We start from the raw sequence: 25,011 nt of genomic DNA, 5'->3' as shown, positions 1-25,011 counted from the left end.
AATAAAAGATATATCAGTGTAAGAAAAAGCTTATTAGATGAGCCAGAACTAGATCTGGAATAAGGAGTGAAAAAGGCTTGCCACATATTGAAGTCATACTGGCCAAAGAGGGTTTGGTGGTTGGCCACTCTCAGCTGGAGGCTGGAAGACAAATAAATCTTGGTCCAAAGAGATCCAGCCTCCTCAAGTCTTTATTTTTGGGGGTAGCCCTGGGCTGTCCTTGCCTCTCCTTGTGGTTAACCGCCTCAGCCACAAGGGAATTAGGGGCTGGGTGGGAGTATAAATACTCATGCCCCTTCATTGGTACAAAGTACTTGCATTCAGCCCTTTTGGAGATAGGGGCCAGGGAAGAGGCGGTCTGCCACAGGACATTCGTGATCTTGGAAACCCTTTCATGAAGGGGTAGAGCCACCCTGGCAGGAGCCGAGGACATCAAAGAGAGAGTCCGAAGGCTCTTCCAATTCCTCTGACTGAAGCCCCATGTTGGAGGTGACCCTCTTCAAAAGTTCCTGATGCGCTTTGGCTATCCTGAGGCTATCATGGGTGAGAGGGCCCTTCTGGTGATGACGAGGACAAAGCTGGAGCCGCGGGAACCTCCACGTCCATTGGCGGCTGTCACAGAGTCACTGGGCAATGCTCTGGAACTACTCCATACAAAGCCAGTCAGTACTCTGGGGGAGCATGCCTCCTCTCTCTGAGCATACTGTCTCCAGGGCAAGCAGTTTACACAGCTTCAACCTTCCTGGGTCTGACCTCGGAGCATTCAGCATCCCCTTTTCACACCATGCACTTCCCACAGCAAGTCTGCACAGGTGGGGCTCCTGGGGAATCCAGAGGGCCCTGCACCCCAACTCCGCAGTCAGACGTGAATCTCAGCCAGCGTAAGAAAGAAAGATTTATTCATCGACAGGAACACAGCGTAGAACAGAACTTGCTATTACATAAATTAGTGACTTTCAGCCAAGTCCATCTTGGGAATCCTGGGCCAGACACCCTGGATTCCCCCTCTTCCAGTCCCCCCACGCAGACTGCCCACCTCCAACCACCTGACCTGCGACACCCCCCTTGATGCTGCTCCTCCTTCTCTTTGTCTCGCTTCTCGGGCAAAAGGTGTCACCTGGTCACATCCCCCCTCCTGGGTCTCAAGTTACATAGGTGCAAATAGCTGGGCAGTCTCACCTGCCCTGAAGGCCTCAGCAAAATCACACATCTGATTCCCACCCTAAATACTGGTGCAGTACAAAGGGAAACTGAGGTACACACAGTATTAGTATAGGACAGTAAGACTCATGTGCAACATAACAAGATGAATAAAACCCCACTTAATCACAGTGGTCCAGCAGCTTCCTCCCCTGGGTCCTCCTAGACCTGTGGGGTCTTACCCCTCTGAAGACTCGAGCACCAGATAGGGATGGGATACCGAGGTCGCTAGCCTCTCCGAGGCTCCTGACACCGATCGGGCAGCCTGGGATGGTTGGGTGAACCCCCAAGGGTTCCACGGGTACCATGGCGCCAGCCACTGTGCTTGGGGCCATGGAACCAGTTTCAGTGTCGTCGATGCCAGTGTCTCTGTAGGTACTGGGACTTGTCCCACAGTCATGTAACACTGCTTCATGATGGAGCTATAAGCGGAGCAGTTGGTACCGGACGACCAGGAACAGACGGAGCGATGGCTCTTGTCCAACTGGTGCTGGTCACTGCAACCAATAGGGGAGAGGGATAGCTCAGTGGTTTGAGCATTGGCCTGCTATACCCAGGGTTGTGAGTTCAATCCTTGAGGCGGCCATTTAGGGATCTGGGGCAAAAATAAGGGTCAGTACTTGGTCCTGCTCTGAAGGCAGGGGACTAGACTTGACCTTTCAAAGTCCCTTCCAGTTATATGAGATAGGTAAATCTCCATATTTATTTTTTTTCACCTCGGTCCCTGGAAAAATCATGGAGCAGGTCCTCAAGGAATCAATTCTGAAGCACTTAGGGGAGAGGAAAGTGATCAGGAACAGTCAGTATGGATTCACCAAGAGCAAGTAATGCCTGACTAATCTAATTGCCTTCTATGACAAGATAACTGACTCTGCGGATGAGGTGAAAGCAGTAGACATGTTATTCCTTGACTTTAGCAAAGTTTTTGATAAGTATCCCACAGTATTTTTGCCAGCAAGTTAAAGAAGTATGGGCTGGATGAATGGACTAAGGTGGATAGAAAGCTGGCTAGATCGTCAGGCTCAACGGGTAGTGATCAATGGCTCCATGTCTAGCTGGCAACCGGTATCAAGCGGAGTGCCCCAAGGGTCAGTCCTGGGGCTGGTTTTGTTCAATATCTTCATTAATGATCTGGAGGATGGCGTGGACTGCACCCTCAGCAAGTTTTCAGATGACACTAAACTGGGAGGAGTGGTAGACACGCTGGAGGGTAGGGATAGGATACAGAGGGCCCTAGACAAATTAGAGGATTGAGCCAAAAGAAATCTGATGAGGCTCAACAAGGACAAGTGCAGAGTCCTGCACTTAGGACGGAAGAATCCCGTGCACCGCTACAGACTTGGGACCAAATGGCTAAGCGGCAGTTCTGCAGAAAAGGACCTGGGGTGACAGTGGACGAGAAGCTGGATATGAGTCAACAGTGTGCCCTTGTTGCCAAGAAGGCTAACGGCATTTTGGGCTGAATAAGTAGGGGCACTGCCAGCAGATCAAGGGACGTGATCGTTCCCCTCTATTCGACATTGGTGAGGCCTCATCTGGAGTACTGTGTCCAGTTTTGGGCCCCACACTACAAGAAGGATGTGGAAAAATTGGAAAACGTTGCCCAGCGGAGGGCAACAAAAATGATTAGGGGACTGGAACACATGACTTATGAGGAGAGGCTGAGGGAACTGGGATTGTTTAGTCTGTGGAAGAGGGGGGGATTTAATAGGTGCTTTCAACTACCTGAAAGGGGGTTCCAAAGAGGATGGAGCTAGACTGTTCTCAGTGGTAGCAGATGACAGAACGAGGAGTAATGGTCTCAAGTTGCAGTGGGGGAGGTTTAGGTTGGATATTAGGAAAAACTTTTTCACTAGGAGGGTGGTGAAAACACTGGAGTGCATTACGTAGGGAGGTGGTGGAATCTCCTTCCTTTGAGGTTTTTAAGGTCAGGCTTGACAAAGCCCTGGCTGGGATGATTTAGTTGGTGATTGGGTCCTGCTTTGAGCAGGGGGTTGGACTAGATGACCTCCTGAGGTCCCTTTCAACCCCGATATTCTATGATTCTATGATTGTAACCCAAAGCCGACCTGTCCGAGCGAGACGGGTGTCTTGGTCAGGGTCTCAGAGATGAACGGCATTCAGCGGATCTGCATCAGACACCCGGTGATCCATGCCTCACGCTGCTCGATTGGTACCAGGACATCGAATGGGACCAGAAGCCATTATGGGCCGGCTGTTGGGAGGAACCTCCTGAGAAGGGCAATCTCCTCCTAGAAGACGGGCAATGACGGCCCAGATGATCAGTCCCGTAATTGGTCCCAGGCCCTTGGAGACAGTCAGGGCCGGTCCCAGAGTTCTTGCTGGGTGGCATGCGCCTCATAGGATCTGCGCCAATCCACCAGCGAGGAACACCTCAAATGCCTCGATCGGTGCCCCTAGTGCGGGGACTGAAGGGGGCTCCACTGAGCCGGCCTCTCTAATCCCGAGGCATGATGGCGAACAGTGCCGTTGAGGTGGGGACACAAAGGTCCTAAAGAGGGTTTTCCCTGAGCCCGGGGTACTGCTGGAGCTGGTGTGGGTGGCACTGGGAGCATCAGGATCGCCTCAGCTGCTTGAAGGGCTTCGGGCATCAACGGCACCTGAAGCTGGCCGTGGTCTGCACTGCTATCTGGAGTTGCGGGCGAAGTATGGGATGAGCTACACTGCTCAACATGAGCTGGGCCCCGACTTCCCGAAGGGGGCATTGAGCTGCCCAACACAGGTCTTGGCTCACCCCCAGCCCTCTCTTTTCCCTTACAGGAGGTAGGAGATCATCCCCTCACCTTTTTCAGCTTCATGCCCAGAGTCATGGAGGAGACCAGTGCCAGCTTCGTGGATGGCGCCGGCGGAGCACTGAGCATGGAGGCCACAGTGCTAGGTAAGGAGTTGGATCGCTGCTCCAGTGCCAGAATGAGTGCCGACTCCATTAGGAGTGCTTTCAGACAGATATCGCTCTCCTTCTTCGTCCTACATTTGAAGGACTTGCAGATCGGACACTTGTCACTTATGTGCCCCGCGCCTAAGCGCCTTAGGCAGCTGGTATGTGGATCACTGATGGGCATAGGCCATTTACAGCAATCGTAGGGCTTAAAGCCTGGGGACAGGGGTAAGTCCCGTCCCCCGGCTGAGTCCCATTCGAGACTAGCGAAGAATTGAGAACTACTACTAAGGGTAACTAAGAAACTATATACACAACTATTTTACAGGTTTTCAAAGTTCGCAAGAATAGAGAACGAAACGACGCTAGCTGAAGCAGCAGATGTTCCAGCACCGTCACTGGCGGCAAGAAGGAACCGAGGGTGGGGGGAGCCGGCAGTGCCCCTTATATTGCACCATGCAGGCACCATTCCAGAGGGCACCAGAGCGGTCCCCTACGGATACTGCTAAGGGGAAATCTTCTGGCACCAGTGCATGTGGCGAGCACACACACCTAATATGGAATGGACATGAGTAAGCACTCGAAGAAGAATTGAATTATATAGCACAGAAGGAGCTCAGAAAGTAGTTAAATCCTAAAAAATTAAGTCTTTCCTGCTTTTGCACTTAAATTTCATAGTACAGTTTTATTAAAATGAAAAACTACAGCAAAATATAATACTTTTAAAGTTCAATTTTAAGTGAATAAGCTAATACACAAGCTATCTTAAAAATCTGATTGTTCTTAGGGCAATATTGTTAACACCATATTTAATTTATTCCTTCAGTTAAACAACATTTTTTAAACCTGAACTTTAATCATGTGATCTATTAAGAATGTATGAAGGAACAACACTTTAGTACACCCCTGTCCTCTGTGATGGTGGTATATGTTTGTTACTGATGAAGAGAGGGTGGCGAAGAGACAATAAATGGCATACGGATACCACAGCAAACTAATACCAATTATTATTGAAGTACAGCTAGAAGTTAAAGCTTTTTAGGGTCAGATCCTGACAAAGATAGCTGATGCAAATCTGAGCATGGTGCTTTTCACAGTACTCAAATCACTTGAACTGACCATGTCATTTTAGGAGCAGAACCCAACAGTGACTAGATTAGTAATATTTGAAGGAAAAACATGCAGAAGACACGATTCTGACCCCAAACACACGCGCTAAGATGCTCTTGCTTCCACCTTGCTGATCCTCTCCCATTTCACCAACAGGAAAGTGGTTATCTTTATATCCAAGACTATCTAATGGCAGTGGTTCCCCACTGCTCCCTAACACAGGAGAGAATATGTGCACAACAATGAGAACACCTTGCCTTGACACCAATGTAAAAAAACCAACTCTCTCATTTTAAGTGGGCAAACCAAATTAATATATGTGGACCATCACACTGCACTGAACAAAAGAGGCAAGAACATGTACAAAAATGAGGTCACAGAAAATAAGACTTTTTAAATGGCTTATAAAAAGTAACTGCTCCTTCGGCCAATTTAACAAATCTGTGGAGAGCAAAAATATTAGCATTTTAGGGATCCCTGCTGGCAAGCAGAGAATGGATCCTATGCAATTTATTTGTAAGCCAATCCCCAAATTATTAGGAATTAATTATATGGACAACCCATGTAACTGTGCTTTAGGCTGCCACTCAGAACCCACTGGTCATTCTGTTGAACAGTAGACGAGATAGCAATGCTTTACTGATCAGCTTCCCATCATAGGAGAAATCAGTGATTTGGAGACAGGGTACATTATTAGTGTTACTTGGTTATTTGGCACTACATAGATCAGTCCTTGAACAGAATTAGTCACAAACAACACATAAGCAATTCCTTCTTTCAGGAATCTCATCCAAAAGACCCAGGTAGCAACTCTGCCTCAAGCATTGACTCTAGGTAGAGAGCAACTTCCCTTTCTGTTTGCCACAGCTCCACCACCAAAAGAACAATTAGATCACAAAACAATGCAAGCATTTCTTCAAAGAAAGAACAGCAGTAAGGAAAAATCATACAGTAAGGAAAAACAAAATACCGGTAAGACTGTGTAACAGCACCACATAATCTCCTGCCACAATAGCAGTTTTCTAAACTTGCAGTAATAGTTAAATGCAATAAAATCATGAGAACTGGGAGTCTTGCAATGATGGTGGTATTCTTCTTACCCTCCCACATCCTGGAGAAGATCCAAAATTTATTTTCAAAAATTTCATTTTTTTTTTAGCCAATCGTGATTTTTTTGGGGCCGGATATGAATTTTGTACACTTGATTAGCAATATCAAATATAATTTTAAAATCTGAAAATATGCAGTGATTTACAAAGGTTTTAAAAGTAACGGTTTCCCAGGTAACTATGTCCAAGTCAGGCGTTGATGTACATGAGCGAACTAAAGGCAGAGGGCACTGCAGAGAGCACAATACAATGTTTTATCTGGCCAAACTAAGGGTTACAAAGACAGGCACAACTCATTTCAGAATTTTAATTTAGTCAGCAAGCGCCTAAAAAAGCAGAGTATAGAAAAGTTTTTCGTAAAATGCAAAATAAAACATTAAAGAGAAAAACCTAATCTAATAATCGAACAATGCTATGAATAGTATCACTTACAAAGTAAAAACATTTATTCCTCCTGTATTTGCTTTTCCAGAAATTCAGATATTGTACTATTCTTCATTAAACTAAATTCTATTTCTAGGAAACAAATACCAGCTAGTCAATTTGTATCTACTCAATAATTAAGGTAATAGCATTGATACCACTTCCATTATAAAGTAAGGGCTGATCTACACACAGACTTGCACCAACAGAAAAAGGTTGTAAAATAAAACTGATTTATTATTTCACCAATGTACGTTTGTATGTGGACCAGACTCGAGCATTTGTAGGAAAAAGAGGACGGGGCTAGGAAAGCAGGGGGGAGACAGTATAAAAATGTAGAGGGGAAAACTGAAGATATCTGACTCCACTGATGAAATTAAGTTTTGAAGAGTTACAATGGAAAACATATTAAATGAGTTTCTATATGATTAAAGAAAAGGAGTACTTGTGGCACCTTAGAGACTAACCAATTTATTTGAGCATAAGCTTTCGTGAACGACAACTCACTTCATCGGATGCATACTGTACATTCGATGAAGTGAGCTGTAGCTCACGAAAGCTTATGCTCAAATAAATTGGTTAGTCTCTAAGGTGCCACAAGTACTCCTTTTCTTTTTGCGAATACAGACTAACATGGCTGTTACTCTGAAACCTATATGATTAAAGAAACACCACTGCATAGGCAGAAGTTGCCAGCTAAGTAATCTTTTTTGGCTCAAGAGATCAAATTATTATTTTTAAAGCGAGTCTACTTTTCAGTGTTCAGTCAACAAAAAATATATTAACTGCTAGATTCGGACAGATTAAAGCATTGGGATAATTTAAGAGAAATGGTGAAAATATAGACTATTATATCGCTATACAATTAAAAGGACAGATATCCATTTTGTCAGTCTAGTAGCCTGAAAGCTCAAAAGAATAGAAATGCTTCTCACTAAATACCCTATGGAATTTGCAGCCTTTGAGACTATTGCTAGTGGAAGCCATCTTCTAAATATATGATGTCATCGTGATTTTGGCAGTATGGGAACTCAAAGAAAGAAGAAAATAAACTTCCATTATACTTCAATCAATGAAATGTGCATATTGTTTAAATATCAGGGGTTTTTTTTAGGGCTTATACTAGTAATACAGTAGGACAAAAACAATTTGATGGATAGTTTGGGACACTGGTCTAAACAAAGTGAGATATGGATTAACAAAGTGCTGTCTGAATAAAGTGAGATATAGATTAACAAAGTGTAAGACTAGCTACTGTATGGGAACAGCTGTAGTGTTGAAAGATGTGAAGTAACAATAGATAAACTGAATAGGTGTTTAGTGCGATGCCTCCGAAAAGGCAAACAACTGTACTCCAGGATGCACATGTTGAAAACCCTTGTAATCACTGTGGATACGAGCGTAGCTCTAATATTATGCTTAGTTCTAGTGCTCTCCTTTACAAGAGCCATTGGGAAGACGAACTGTATTCCTTAAATGGACAATTAAAATGCAAGAGGGATTTGAGACTAGGATTTGTAAAGAAATGTAAAGGAAATGAAATGTAGTGCTTGTCTACACACAGGGGCAGGAATCGGCAACCTTTGGCACACGGCCCGCCAGAGTAAGCCCCCTGGCAGGCCGGGCCAAGCCCCCTGGCAGGCCGGGCCAGTTTGTTTACCTGCTGCGTCCGCATGTTCGGCCAATCGCAGCTCCCACTGGCCACGTTTCACCGTTCCAGGCCAATGGGGGCTGCGGGAAGTGGCGGTCAACACATCCCTTGGCCCACACTGCTTCCCTCAGCCCCAACTGGCCTGGAGCGGCAAACCGTGGCCAGTGGGAGCTGCAATGGGCCGAACCTGTGGACGCGGCAGGTAAACTGGCGGGCCGTGAGCCAAATGTTGCCGATCCCTGCACTGGGGTAATGTACTCTATGGGGGTGTGATTCTAAAGCTCTCTAATATGTTGCACATTAAAGATTTTTTAATGTGTTTTAACATAGCACTACGGCCATGTCTACGCTACCAAGTTTTGTCAACAAAAGTGATGTTGACATCCAAACGTTGACACAAAAATCGGAATCTCACATTCACACTTGCTCCCTCTGTTGGCAGATCGCGTCCACAGTGGGGGCACTATCATTGACAATGTACCTACCCCACAGTCCAGCTCAACATTTTCTGTTGCTAGGTGTTGCAAGAAAGTGGAGCAGATCGCAGTGCATCCTGGGACCTGACTAAATATCCTGTGATGTTGCTTTGTGTCCCAGCATTCCATGGACTTCCGGCTTTCTTTGGTGGCATTTTTGCAACAGCCCTTCTTTGCAAGAAGGGATTGATCCCACACTGCTCTCCTATGCTCTGTTAACTGTCATGAAGACATGGCGGATGGCAGTGCAGTTAATCATGAAGTTCCTAACTGAAGACTCACAGGTGCCCAACATTCTGCGTGATATGGATAGGAGCAACTTTAGATTGCTTCTGGCATTCACAGCAGCTGCACAGGGTAGACTGTTACTTTGGGCTCGGGAAACTAGCACTGAATGGTGGGATTGTATCATCATGCAGGTGTGGGATGAAGAGCAATGACAGATGCAGAAAGCCACCTTCCTGGAACTATGTGTGGTGCTCGCTCCAGACCTGCAGTGCAAGGACACAAGAATGAAAGTTGCCCTCTCAGTAGAGAAGCATGTGGCAATTGCTGTGTGGAAGCTGGCGACTCCAGACTACTACCGGTCGTTCGCGAATTAATTTGAGTGGGAAAGTCGACCATTGGCACTGTGTTAATGCAACTGTGCAGGGCAATAAATCGCATCCTATTACAAAGGACTGTGAGTCTGGGAAATGTGCATGAAACAGTGGACAGCTTTGCAGAAATGGGTTTCCCTAACTGTGGAGGGGTGATAGATGGCGCGCACATTTGAATTTTGGCACTAGACTGGCTTGTAACAAAAGGGTTACTGCTCCGTGGTGTTGCAGGCGCTTGTGGTGGATCACCGTGGGCATTTCACTGATATCAACGCGGGAAGGTGCATGATGCACGAATCTTCAGGAACGCCTGCCTGTACAGAAAGCTACAAGCAGGGACTTTCTTTCCAAATCAGAAGATTACAGTGGGGGATATTGAAATGCCCATAGTGATCCTGGGAGACCCGGCGTACCCCTTATAGCCATGGCTCATGAAACCTTATGCGGGACACCTGGACAGCAGTAAGGAGCGATTCAACAACAGGCTCAGTAGGTGCCAAATGACAGTTGAATGAGCTTTGGCAGATTAAACGTGCGCTGGCCATACCTTTATGGCAGATTAGACCTTAATGAGAATAATACTCCTATGGTCATAGCCGCGTGCTATATGTTGCATAATCTCTGTGAAGCTAAGGGTAAAAGTTTCCTCGGGGATGGAATGCTGAGGCAGACTGCTTGGCTTCTGATTTTGAGCAGCCAGATACTAGGACTGTCAGAGGAGTCCAGAAGGGGGCAATTCGAATCCGGAAGGCTTTGACAATGACCACCAGTAATGTATATCTCTGTCAGAGCTGCTTCAATGTTACATTACATGTAGTTTCCCTAGGAGGTAATGAGGACATTCTGGGCCTTATATTGCTGTAAGGAAATTATTAAAATGCCTCTGCATGTATTGGTAGCGCCTGCAATCTCAATTTGTAGAAAAAAAAATAAAGATGATTTATCATGATAAAACTTTGCTTTTATTGCACAAGAAACAGCATACACAAACAAACATATGCCTGCTGGGAAAGGAGGAACCAGGGAAGGGCAGACTTTCCCAACTGTGTGTAGGTCCAGCTATTATTATGAAAGTTGTCCGAAGGGGTGGAGTGAAGGGGGAACTGAGAAGTCCTGGAAATGGAAACCAGTTCTGAATGTGCTGCAGGGGAGTGAGAGTATGGATCTGTTCAGTCTGTAACACTATTAAGGACTTCACCGATCTGCGTTCGCTTCTCCATTACTTTAATAATCCACTCAGTTGTGTCCTTAAACTCATTATTCTCTTTTCTGTCCTGCAGTTCAGCTTCCCATCACTCCTTACGTTCCCTTTTTTCTGCCTTGGAGCACTGCAGTACCTCTTGGAGCATGTCTTCTTTGCTGCGTCTTCAACACTTTCTTATTTAGCAGAGACGCTCAGGGTGCTCCTAAAAGCCACATCTGGTGAAGCACAGGGGACAATGCACAGAAGCGGGATTATTAAATTCACACACAGCATTGTAACATTTCAGTTAAATACACCTTTTGCAACACTGCAATCACTTTCTCACTGACCCTGGCCAGGCACACATCTCTGCAAACAGCCAAAGCATGGTGAGTGTTGGTTGCACTCAGACTGAAGGTAAGGAGTGAGCTGAAGGACAATTGGCGGACATATCACCAGCTGTGATAGGTACACAAACCACTCTGTCTCAGCCAGGTGGGAGCGATCAGTAGGACGTTTACTCTTTCCTTTTTTATTTTCAAAAGGACTTCTAGCAACAGAGGGAATGGGGAAAAAGGTGTATAGAAGGCCCTCATCCCATGGAAGGAGGAGAGTGTCCACTAACGAGTGCTGTCCAACACCTCCCCTGGAGCAGTAACATGGGCATTTCGTGTTCAGGTAATTGTCAGGGATGCCCATTGGTGAAATATAATGTGGAGTACCGCTGGGTTCATTTCCCACTCGTGGTCTTGAGAAAATTTGTGAATGAAGGCATCCGCTGTTGTGTTCTGCACTCCCAGTAGGTAGGTCGCTGATATTAGTACATTGTAGGAAATGCACCAATTACATAACTTTAGTGCTTCTTCACAAAGGGAGGATGATCTTGCGCCACGCTGGTGATTTAGGTAATCCATACATGTTATGTTGTCCGTCACGACTTTTGTGTGCATACCTCTGATCACTGAGAGAAAATGAGCGCAGGTGTTTCTCACCGCTCTGAGTTTGAGAAGGTTGATGTTTAGCTCTTGTTGGTACCAAGTACTCTTATGTTGGTGCCATCTTTCCAGAGATGGCATGGTCCATGTCTCTATCTCAAGATGGCAGTACCGCTGCCTTGATTCCTGTGCCCATACGGTCTTTAGGCTCTCTCTTTGACTCTGGAATGTAGTGCCCACACGGTTTCTGGGTACGTTTGGTAGCTATCAGTACTAAGGTAACCAAACATGCCGGGAACCTCCTCTGGTTGGTTAAGGATTCTGCACAGGAGGGCTGGTGATTCTCTTTTTCTACTTAAGACTTCCACAAGGAGCTCAAAGACTTTTTCTTTGCTTCACTCACATTGGAGGTCAAAGGCTGAGGTGATGTGTCTCATGATGGAGGGAATCAGGCTGTAGAGCCACCTCCATGAGGAGTACTTTTAACTGGAGTTCCCGTTTTTTTCAAGCCCTGGTCTTCAGCTGCTGGCAGAGAGCACCCTTCTGGGGAATGTGGGTTTCCCTGAGGCAACGGACATGGCTGTCCATTACCAGTATGGCTTCCTGCATGAGAGGCACCTTTTAAACCCAAAGATGCCAGGCATGCCCCCTGCTGGGGTGGGAGCAACCCCAGGGGGGAAAAAAGAAAACAGGGGTAAAAGCTATCTATTACAATTACTTTTTTAATTAAAAAGAAAGGCGAACAAGAACAAAACCTCATCATCTAACAAAATGTGAAAAAAAACTCACAAACTATTAAAGTAACGACTTTAAAAGAGGATCTATAGTATTTGCAAACAGACTGCTAAGCGCTCCATCTCTAGCCAGGAGCGGTTGAGAAAGAACTGGGGGTGGAATGCCTGCACAGCACTAATTAGCCTAAAGGCAGAACACACATGTACAGGCCAAAAATGGACACTGCCACTGAAAATCTCCAATCAGAAGCATGGGGACGCATAAAAATCTACAGTGAAGCACCCATAGGGATACTACTTGAAGTAGCAGCAAAACTGCGATTGTGATCGATGCTTACAATTTAACGTGCACACTGTGTCATAGCAAATGGATTAACCTACAGATGGCAACAACTGTGTATAATGCAGTTTGTATAACTGTGTATAATACTCTAAGCTTAAGAGTAATCAGTCAAAATGCACAGCGCCATCCAGAGTCAAATACACAGTGTCATCTGAGGACCCGATATGTCTGAAGGAATCAGATATGCTAGTTATTCATTGCTGTGGGTAAAATGTGTGCAGCAAGGTTTTTTTTTCCCCCAATGCTTCTCACACCCCTCCAGAATACATTCTGTGCCCCACCAGGTGGGCCCACCCCATCTGAGAACCTCTTCTATATAGCTCTTCTAGATGCTGTACAGTAACCCCCCACTTAACAGCCTCTCACTTAACATTGTTTCTATCTTACGTCCCTGCTCCTTTACAGAACATGCTCCATTTAAAGTTGTGCAATGCTCTGCTATAATGTTGTTTGGCTGCCTGCTTTGTCCACAGCTCGCAGCCCCCCCATCAGCTCCCCTACGCCCACCCCCCACACAGCGCCTCCTGCCCCCCAGCACATCCCGCGGATCAGCACCTCCCCCTGCCCGCAGCAATCAGATGCTTTACGGTATTCAGGAGGCAGGAGGGAGGAGCGAGGACTCAGCACGCAGGCTCCCCCTCCCTCCCCTGCCTCCTGAACACCGCAAACCAGCTTATTGCCACAGGCAGGAGGCAGGGGAAGGAGGGGGGAGGAGTGAGGACGCTGCATGTGGAGTAAAGGGGGAGGAGGTCAGGAGGAGGAGGGAGACAAGGAGGATTAAGGCTGGCTTGCAAATCCTGAGTGATGACGATCCTGACAGCTCCAAAGTGATTAGGGGAATTGGTCATCTATATAAATATAAAGAAATTTACCAAGAAAAAAAAAGGAAAGCAAAACAACAATCTCTAGATGTGTTTTTTCGACTTCAGAAAGTTCAGCAAGAACAGCAATAGGAGCAGCCAGACAATCCACCCTCTTCCACTCTGACTCCACCACCCCAACCAAGCTTCATACTCAGCAATGATGACTGTAGTATTAAATTGCTTGTTTAAAATGTATATAATGCCTTTTGTCTCGCAAAAAAAAATTTCCCTGGAACCCAACCTTCCCTATTTACATTAATTCTTATGGAAAAATTGGATTCGCTTAACATCGTTTCGCTTAAAGTCATATTTTTCAGGAACATAACTACAACGTTAAGTGAGGAGTTACTGTAAAATAATACAGTACATCATCATAAATAATGTAATAATTGAGTAGCATCATTGGGTCATCATCAGCGGATGACCCAATACTCTTCAAATAAATCTTGTTGCAACTGGTCTTGACTCGGAAAGAGAGGACACTATGGATTAGAAACCAAGGATCCTGTTCTACTAAAGAAAATCTATTCAGAAATTGCTTCAAAATGCAGTTCTGAATTACATCACATCCTAATGCAATTGTGTCATTTTAGGTTTAGTGTTTATTTTATGAACAAAAAGCAAATTCATAAAAAAAAGTCAGCTCAAGTGAAATCACAACTATAGAAAAATACAGATTTGTTGTTTTGATGTCAGATTTATTATATAACCAAACGTTTCCATCATCCCTCTTTGCTGAAATGAACCAGATTTCCTAAACCTTCTCCCTTCTTTTGTTTGATAAGTAACTTTAGTTTTCTCTGGGGATAGTGTGGGGGTATGCATTTGGGGGACAGAGGAGGAGAGAGACACACTACACCGGGATTTATAGATCTGTAGGAAGTAGTGTGTTCGAAGGAAGAACTTTGAGACAGTAAAGTTAACTCTTGGTTGAGATGTAAACACAGGTCCTGACTACTACTTAGTCTCTTAAGATCTGAACCCAATTTACTATTAGTTCCTGCAAAATTCTAGCCCCCATTTCAAGGGTCTCAAATAATTTATGGTAAAATTGTTAAGAAATGCCAGTGGGCTTTTGGGGCTTTAATTACTTATGAGGGACAGATTTCTTAGCAACTCTTTCCTTCACTTTCTGATGTCAGCGAGCCTCATTCTCTTTCCCTAAATGATTAACTGCCAAGCTGTCTCCTATATGCTCCATAAGAAACCCACTTCCCAATACGCTGCACCATCCTTCCTATTGTCAGTTTAAGCAACACCTTCCTCTGATCTACATGGCTGTTGAGTTTGGGGACTCTATGGGATATGAAAAAGGAGAAGAGAAAGAGTCAAGCATCTCAGCTACCAGAATGTTGTGTCAGTCTTTTGGGGAGGAAAGAGAGAAATGCTGTTTTAATCAAAGGTAGGTCAGTTCTCTGCTCAGCAGCCAGTGCTGCTAGTGTCAGATGTTAGCAACTATTACTAGCAATTCCCTCCTGTGAAAAAGTCTCATGTTGTTGCATCAAGGAAAAATTTGGCTCAAATACAGTAAAAAGCCAATTATGCATATTTTCAGAACGCTACACATTTGCAGAATATCCAATTTTCTGTATAATATTTTAGATATTCATACTTAAGACACATAGCTGTGCATTCTGTCAGGAGTACAATAAATGCTAAGAATTTTCCATTTAATTCATTTAACAATGCTCTGTAGCAATCAGAGAATGGAAAAAATAAATAAATCAATCTCCAACACTTTATCATATTTCATTTACCTTAAAAAGACAGGAAAAACTTATACCTGAAAAGAGAAAGAAGATGTGGCCTTCTGTCTCAGGTAAAAATTCTAATAAGAGGAATAGAGTCCCAAACGGAAGTGTTTGTTGCTTAGCTACCAAAAGCAGGTTCAAGTATTGCTAGTAATGCTTTGTACTAAGACAGTGCTACTCATTCACACCCAACCGTTCAACTTTACAAAAAGTTTATCGCTTGTTCGGCTTTATATTAGCTAGGAATCTCTGGTGTAGCCTACTGTTATATTTGGAAGATAGGACATGCTTACAAGTATTTTCCCCCATCCCCATATATCTCTCCAAATCATAATTTGAAGACACTTTGGTTTACAAAATTTTAAGATATAAGAAATCTAATAGTAAGGCAACAAGAAACATAGCCTATATGGAATTTTCTATTAGCCTTAAGAGCAAAGTAGTAATAGAAGACTGTATGGTTTAAAATACACAGTTTCAACAAGGAGCACTGCATTTAGTATCCTATGGAGAGGACTAGCTATCTATGCTACAGATGAAATCAATTAAGAGCTTTGAAGAGGGTTAGGATGAAAAACATTATCAGAAAATGGAGAAAACGATAGTCTAATCATAAACAAGACAAATTTTACTACCCACAATAGTGAAAAAAGATTTTTCTGACACCTGAATAAACGTCAAAGAATAAACATTCACACTAACAGATTACAAGTTTCATTCAAGAAAACTGAAATAAATAATAAGAGGGTTTTTAATTATATAAATAAAAAGAGAATGAGGAAGGATGAGGTTGGACCGCTCTGCAGCATGGATGGGAAGATTAAAGATCCTCTAGGTGTGGTCCTAAAACTAAATGAATTCTTTGCCTCTGTTTTCAGTAAGTATGCTAATATCGAACATGTGCAGGAAGGCAGGATGGCTGATGAAGTGAATGCACAAAAATGAAAATTACCACATCTGAAGTTGAAGAAAAACTTAAGAGTTTAATGTTCTCAAATCAGGGGGACTGGATAATTTCTATCCCAGAGTACTGAAAGAACTGGCACATGCTAGCCTGGGGCACAGATTTCCAATAAATCTACACATTCGGGGTGGTACGATATGATTGAAGAATAGCTAATGTCATACCTATATTTAACAAAGGGCGAAAAAAAGTGATCCAGCCAACTACAGACACATCAATCTGACCTCATTAGCATACAAGGCTTTTGAACAAATTTTCAAAGAAGAATAGTTAAATTCATGGAGGTAAACAGAAAAGGGGATGCAGTGCAACACAGGATTACCAAAGGTAGATTATGCCAGACCAATCTGATGTCCATCTTTGAGGACATAACTTAAATTTTAGATAAGGGAAATTCAGTAGGTCTAATACACTTGGACTTCAAGTAAAGCATCTAACATGGCCCCACATGGGAAACTGTTAGTTAAATTAGAGAAGATCAGGATCAGTACAAGAATTGTAAGGTGCTTAAGGAACTGGCTGAAGAGGAAAAGGCAAGAGGATGTGCTGAAAGGTGAACTATCAGATTGGAGAGAAATTGCTAGTGGAGTTCCTCAAGAATTGATCTTGGGACCACTCTTATTTAATATTTTTATTAATAACCTTTGCACAAAAAGTAGGCATGTGCTAAAGTAGTTTGCTAATGATACAAAGTTGGTAGGCATTTTCAACAGAGAGGAGTACTGGAATATTATATAGAAAGATCTGGATAATCTTGAAGACTGGAGTAACAGAAATGGTATGAAAGTGTAATAGTACAAAGTGCAAGATCATGCACTTATGGTCTAGTGAGAATTTCTTATAAACGGGGACTTACTAGTTGGAAAACACAGAGAAGGAGAGCGACCTGGGTGTGTTGGTCGATCAGAGGATTACTATAAACCACCAATGTGATTCCAGCTGAGAAAAAGGCAAATGCAATCCTAGGAAGCATCAGGCAAGACATTTCCAGTAGAGAGAGAGACACATTAATGCCATAGTATAAGGCACTGGAAAGATCTCATCTGGAATACAGTGTACAACTCTGATCACACAAAAGCATTCTTTGCAGTATGGTAAGCTAAATCAGTAACGTTCAGTGCTCATTTCCCTTCAATGCCAAAAAGATTAGGCATGGGTGTGGGATTGTTGTCCCAGGGTTAAATCCTGAACTCTGAAATTCTACACTATTTTTCTGTGTAATACACAGTGTGAAGGCTATAATTATCTACATTCTGTACATGTGTCACAAATACAATGTTAAGACATTTATTAGAAGCAGTCATGCTTTTGCACATACTTGATTTTTATGTGTAATAAAAGCCAAAAGGGTACTTTATTATACACCACAACAAACAGGAAAAAGCAAGCTAAGTCTCATTTTTATTTTTAAAATATATTGTATCCTTTTTAGAATAAGACTGTAATGGTACTAACTTACTAAGCAATGGGCTTAAATTGCAGCAAGGGTAGTTCAGGTTGGACATTAGGAAAAGCTTCCTAACTGTCAGGGTGGTTAAACACTGAAATAACTTGACCAGGGAGGTTGTGGAATCTTCATCATTGGAGATTTTGAAGAGGTTAGACAAACACCTGTCAGGGATGGTCTAGATAATGCTTAGTCCTGCCATGAGTGTAGGGGACTGGACTAGATGACCTCTCGGGGTACCTTCCAGTACCATGATTCTATCAGGTCTTAGATTTATCTTATGACATATTTTCTAAATTCATACATTTTACATTTTTAGAAAAATCTTATTTCTTTACTACCATACAAAGCTATGCCTAGCCAACATTTAAGAGCACACATCAAATGAATAATTCTTTGAATACAGCAAAACAGTATGAGCAACATCCTTCAGAACAAGCAGAAGCAGAAGTAGAAATGGAAGAGTTGAATGAAAAAGGATATGCCAGCCAGTGTTCCCCAAGAGTAACCCAAGTAACAGGCAGTTCTCTGTGTGATACAAGGACCACAGCAGAAAATTTTATATACAGAATTTAACAAAAATTTTAATTGAGTACCGCCTTATTGCATCATGAGCCAGGATAAAAGGCTAAAGAAAAACTCTCTCTCTTGATTTCAAATCAAACTTAATATTTTCTAGAAAAAAAAACAACTCAAACCCCAAATAGCAATGCTTTAGAAATAACTTACAATTTCAAAACAGCAGACAGTAATTCTGACTTGACTGCATGGAGGCTCACATTGTGGCAGGAAGTAAAAGTAGGAAAAAGATTCACTTTACACTTCAATGTACAAGAAAAGCAAAAAAACCTAAAAGCAATATTCAAATGTCTGTTTCCTGGATATTGTTCTCTCAGGTAACACTTTCTTTAAAACAAAAATTGGCTGTTTTTCTGGATACTTCTTCCTAGGTATTTTTTAACCAAGAAGTCATCCCTCATTCACCATATTAAAAATTCAATTGCTCCATCTTCAACTTTAATACCCAACCATATTCTGTGCTCCTAATTTATAAGCATTATTTAACACCTACCTTAGACATATATTTGCAGCAGCTTTAATCTCAGACCAGTGCACTGCAGCCATTAACCTGCTTCATTACATTCTAACTAGGTGGTAGTTTCATCTAAATAAGTAGTACAGAAATTGGTTAAGAGTTAATGCAGAAGACATCACTGCATTAAATGCACACATAGGCACTGAATACCTGCCTTAATTTAAATATCCTGCCTTGGTACCTGCAGGAAAAAAGATAGGGAAGCTTATAGTAAGAGTGCTACACTTTGAAAATGACCTTCTTCAGAAACATGAACAGACATTTTTTTAGATCAGCTGCCAGTGAGGTCGATGCACCCTTTGGTCTTGCATGCAATTAAGAGATTTGTTTTTCTGCATGCAGAACTAGGGCCATACTACTTTTTAAATCTGGCTCTTGATTTTCTGTTATTCTCATTCAATGGAAGTGCAAAGAGCGTTTCCTTTATCCATACTCCATGTCAATTAAGTGAGTAGCCCAGGTTCTTTAACAAGTTTTGTTAAATAAAAATGTGCCTCTTTTGAAGTGTCAGTTTGTTTTAAGAATAAGTATGCTTATTCAAGAATTTTTGAAAAATGGTGTTGCTTTCTTTTAAGGAATTAGATATACTAAGATTGAAAGATTAATTGGCTATCATCTAATGCATTTGTTGCATAGGATACTTCCTATGTTTGTTCACTGTCAAAGGGACCCAAGAGTGTGATCTTTTAGCATTTTATAGTAAGAGCAATATGAAAGTATACAAGTAAATGTATTATATATCACATCTAGAAAGCATTTGTTTGCCTTAAGATCCTGCAGTAGTTATGGAGATTGGATAACCTTCTACCCCAAGGTCAGTAATTCAAAGACAGCCCAAGTTTAGAGACCACCATATGACAAATGTTTAGTGTCGTATCTCAACTGAACTGTTTGTTTGTACATACACCTAATACAATGGGGCCCTGATCTTGATTGGGTCCCCTGGGAGCTACCAAAATGCAAACAGTCCAAATGCTCATGGACACATACTTACATCACAAAGACACCATTACATCTGGCATTCTTGTTGGCATCCTGTAGAGACGCCAAGCAATAAGTAGGCATAGAGTATGATCCTCATCTACAAATGGTCCTCCAAGTCAGAGGTGAGACACAATGGCAGGTCAATGCAGAAGAGGAAAAGTTGGCACTGCTATTGGCTATACTGTGCCTCTTCTGCAGAAAGAGGACTTTCAATATATGTCAATACAGCATCTTTCACAAAACCTTTAAATTAACTTAACTTAAGAGAAAAAATCCTTCACCAAATCTTTCAGAACTTGCTGCTGCTTCTAGGGGGAAAAATCAAACTTTTAGAACACAGAGTACTTTAGCTGGTTCAAAAATGGAAATTCCAGTGGGCCGGTGAAGGGCAGGGGGAATCCTGCAAGAACAGTCAAATTGAACACACTTCACATACAACTTTCAGGATCTCACAAAACTTCGGCTTGAAATCAATTGTGAAAAGGCAATCTATCATGTGTAGTATGAATTGCAGCCATTAAAAATTAAGGCCAATAAAGCAGTGTCTATACTAACTGTTTTGGGGTATTTTGGTGAATCTTCCCCCACTGTTTTATTGCCATCAGTGCACTTCAAAGCAGATTTAGATAACATAGTGGTAAAAATGACTGTGCCCCCAGTTTATACTAGCACTGCCTCTTGGGTTACCATCTGAGAAGCTGCACTAGTCGCAATGCAATGGTGGGAGATTTCTCCAAAAATGCTAGTGCAGAGAAGGCTGGAGGATACATCTACAGTGGAAATATTTGTAAGCTTTCTTCCTCTATGAGTGGAAGCTGGTAGGCTGTTGTCCACACTAAAAAATGGAATCCATATTTCTCCAAAAATGCCTGCATTCTGCCTATACCACAGCTATAATTTTCTGCATCTGTGCAGAAAAGTGCTTACAAGTTTTCCTAGTAGAGACAAGACTTTACTAAAGCCAGACTTCTGTCTGAAGTTGGGAGGGGGAGAGAATGAGAATTCATCTTCCCAGTTTTCATAGCTCTTGTTTAAGCTATTTATAGAAAATATTTGCAGTTAGCATTAGTAGATAGATCTCTTTTCTCCTCTAAGATGGAAATGAAAAAAAAAGTAAAATATGGAAATGCATTTTTATCTTTAAATATTTTCCACAAGCATCTTTAGCAAATACTCCCAATACGAGTTTTATGAAAATATAAATTAATGTGCACAAACACACACTATATTGTTTTTAAGATAAACACCTATTATCATAGCTTAAAATATTTACCAGACAACGGGTAGTCAAAAGCAACCTGCTAGAGTGTGTCAAACATTTTCTGAAAATAAGTTTTCTGGCAGAAAACAATGATTTGATTAAATCAAAACATTTTATAGGAACATATTGATTCTACCTAAATTTGAGAAAATCATCAAAATATTTTTTTTTATAAAGTCAAAGCACTTTTGTTTGGACTTTTATATTATTTATGCTATAAAATATAGTATACAGTTTATATTATGCAATTTATATAATGAATCAAAGTCAAAACAAGGCACTTCACTGAAAGCTGTTCTGTGGGAAATTTCATTCAAAAGGAAATTTCAGAATTTCATTCCAATTTGGGAAAATAAGCAATTCTGAAGTGTTATAGAATGGAAATTCCAAGTTTCAATCAGCTCTAGTAGATGCCAAAAATAACTCACCAGCAAGATCAAGGGGCATCCTAGCAAAGAGCCCAGCCCTTGCCCCCACCTCTTTCCCTCCAAACCTGACAGAGTATACTGGGATTTCAAACAGTGTTCTCCTTTGATTCTGCTTGGGACTCCCTCTTACGTTTAGCTATGAAAAAAACTAAAAAAACTGAAGCCACAGAATCTACCGCAAAACCCACCCTTTGCTGCAGAATTCTGTTCTAGCATCTAAGATTTCACTTTAAAAAAAAAATTAAAATATCCTTTTCAGTTGCAAAGAAAATTTCCCCATCACAAGCCAAACTTAATCCAGTGCCGTGTCATCTCATCTCTGCAACAGAATATCTTCTAGAACAGCTGTAAGAGATGCAGGAGCTCCCCAGTTTGTCTCAAAGTATTCACATTTAAATGTTTTCATTGGGCTTCAAAACTGACACTTAGCATCCGTTGATGATTTCAATATAAATATGCAGCTCCTGATGCTTTCCTCCATCAATGGTGGAGGAAATCCTGGATATCAGGGCAGTCAGGCAGCTATCATCTGTCAAAGTTGTTGAACTCCACCTGCTCCCCAAAACTACAAGTCCTTCTGTCTCTACCCACAAGGGAAAGAGATGTATCCCACTCCCTAATGCCGAAGACCTCCTCCTGAGTGCGAAAATCTTATCTGTTCCCATCTGCCAGAGACTCCTGTTACTTCACCCCACCTTCACCCTCACCCCAAAGAAGGCCCAACCTGTACCTTTTGTCAATACAACATTCTGCAATGCACTGAAATTCAATGTTTAGGTAAAGTGTGACCTGATCAGGATAATTTATCATTTATACTATGGAAATACATACAGACCTTGAGGCACTGAATTTAATATAATTCAATAAACCTTTCAATTTTGAATTAAGAACGTAAGAATGGCCATACAGGGTCAGACCAATGGTCCATCTAGCCCAGTATCCTGGTTTCCAACAATGGCCAGTGCCAGATGCTTCAGAGGGCATGAACAGAACAATGCAATTATCGAGCGATCCGTCCCCTAATGTCCATTCCCAGCTCCTAGCAGTCAGAGATTTTGGGACACCTAGAGCACGGGATAGCGTCCCTGACTATCTTGGCTAATATCCATTGTGAAAACTGACCATTTATTCCTGTTTGTTTCCTATCTTCTAACCAGCTATTGATCTATGAAAGGACCTTCCTTCTTATCTCATGACTACTTACTTTGCTTAAGAGCCTTTGACAAGGTCCCAAACTGAAGGCTTTCTGAAAGTCCAAGTACACTATATCAATAGGATTAGTCCTTGTCCACATGCTTGTTGACACCCTCGAAGAATTCTAGCAGATTGCTGAGGCATGACTTCCCTTTACAAAAGCCATGTTGACTCTTCCCCAACATATCATGTTCATCTGATAATTCTGTTCTTTGTTATAATTTCAACCAATTTTCCTGGTACTGAAGTTAGGCTTACTGGCCTGTAATTGCTAGGATCTCACCTCTGGAGCCTTTTTAAAAAATTCATCTTAAGTTTGATAAGCTTCAGTGAACCAAAAAATTCAGCACATTATGTTAAAGAAATGAGGGGAACCTGACAGAGTACTTTTTGGGGGTGGGGTGGGAGGTAGAGAAGGTCTGCTTTCAGTCACTTTGGCTTGTATTCCTTTGATTATGGGCAGAGTCCCTGCTCTCACTCAATGGATAAAACGTCTTGTAGAGCAGTGGTTCTCAACCTTCCAGACTACCGTATCCCTTTCAGGAGTCTGATTTGTCTTGAGTATCCCCCAAGAAATTGCTCGCTTACAAAAATCAGACAAAGTCTCACAGCACACTATTACTGAAAACTTCCTTACTTCTCATTTTTACCAAAAAATTATAAAATAAATCATTTGGAATATAAAGACTACTTACATTTCAGTGTACAGTATATAGAACAGTATAAACAAGTCACTGTATGAAATTTTAGTTTGTATCGACTTCACTAGGGCTTTTTCTGTAACCTGTTGTAAAACTAAGCAAATATTGAGATCACTTGATGTATCCCCAGAAGACCTCTGAATACTCCCCTAGGTATGTGTATCCCTGGTTGAGAACCATGGTTGTAGATCAATTCCCCACCCACAAGCCAATATTATGGTCTCTTGGAATACATCCAAATCCCTCTTCAAGCAATTGGGTGATACTACCCTTTTAAAAGGTATCACAAGGAATTATAATTTCTCTCTATTAGAGATCAGATTCTACTGTTTAAATCAGGGATCCAGGCTTTCCAGCAGGAATTCTTTGACCTTTATAGCAAAATGTTTTCAATACAGGAAATCTATGTACAGTATGCATCTGAACAATTTAGCTTATGCCACAAAAAGTTAAAAAGACTAGTTGATGCAGTACCATTTCAGCTCTGTTTCTTTGATAAAGGTTGAACGCAGTTGTTCACATTGTTCTCACCACATCCCATAAATGTTTTGGACTCACAAAAAGAGTTATAAAAACAAAGTCAATGAAAGAGAATTGACATTAAAAAAAATAAACACTTTTAACCTTCTAAGGTATTTTACTGCTTTTAAAAACCAGAAATATAGCAATTCCACGCATGTATTTTTTTCCCTACATTATCACCATACCTAATTTTGTTTCAAATTTAGAAACTTGGTAAAAAATGTAAATTTACAATACATTCCTATTCTATGAATCCTAGACTATATACTCAACAGCTAAAAAATATTTAATATTCAAATTACAAAAGCCAATTTTCACACAACTTGTTTGTTAAAGTAAAACAACAACAACAAAACCATACACACTTCTAGGAAGTGCTTTTTGAATAAATACTAGATATTTTCATTATAATTCTGGGTATTTTTCCAGTGGACTTCCTAGTTCAGTTACTATCTGTAGTGATTTTAGAGGCACTCTCATTTGTTCACACAGAAAAAGCATTGCAGCACTCTGAACACTTACATTATGCTACACAAACTGTATACGGATAACTTAGCTCTGCCCTGCCCCCCACCCAATACCTTTCTGGGGTAGTGACTTCACATCCTTTGACATCAGCAAAGCTAGAAAGGGGGATGGGAGAGTCACAGTAGAAAGCAGTAAAACCTGCTTTTAAACTATACAAGCAATGCTTCCCCGAATTCTTAAATTATCCAAATAGCATTTAATACAAAACTGATTTCCATATTCCACAATTATACTGAGTCTGCATCAAAACAGAATAGATTCTGCTACAAAGGACTTCCTGCTTTCCTTATCTGAAAATCACAATAGCCATTTATTAGCTAGCCACACACAGTTTCAATTCACTGAAACACACAATAACTCACCTCTAATATGTAAAAGGGCCACGGGCTGAAACGGCCCATTGGAATTGGCTGCATCAACCACCATCCTGCTGCCAGCTTTATTACATGTCAACATCTAGGCTTCAGCAGGAAAGGCAATGTACTCCTTAAGGCAAGAAACCAGCCTCCATTTTAGTTTAAAAAAAAAGAAACTGAAGCTCTCTGCAGCTGGAGGGAACTGGCTAGTTAGTGATGTAAGCAGTCAGGAGAAATCTGATTGGCTAATAGCA

At 41.9% G+C, this 25,011-nt stretch overlaps 1 protein-coding gene across 2 annotated transcripts in view; it reads right to left on the bottom strand.

Moving 5' to 3' along the window:
* Window positions 1-25,011, bottom strand: part of PPP2R5C (protein phosphatase 2 regulatory subunit B'gamma) — a 190,843-nt gene that overhangs the window by 105,446 nt on the left and 60,386 nt on the right. Inside the window, exon 1 of one of the 2 annotated variants that reach the window (XM_074956248.1) lies at window positions 24,764-24,937. The exons of the other annotated variant lie outside the window; for it this stretch is intronic. Coding sequence (XP_074812349.1) covers window positions 24,764-24,857 — 94 coding nt within the window. The 5' untranslated portion in view covers window positions 24,858-24,937. Of the gene's footprint in view, window positions 1-24,763; window positions 24,938-25,011 lie in introns of those variants that run through there. 2 annotated transcript variants of the gene reach the window in all.

The sequence above is a fragment of the Natator depressus genome, chromosome 6, assembly GCF_965152275.1.
Source record: "Natator depressus isolate rNatDep1 chromosome 6, rNatDep2.hap1, whole genome shotgun sequence".
In the NCBI taxonomy this organism is placed as follows: Eukaryota; Metazoa; Chordata; order Testudines; family Cheloniidae; genus Natator; species Natator depressus.
Note: the sequence above shows the minus strand (reverse complement) of the source record. Positions and strands in the feature narration are given on the sequence as shown.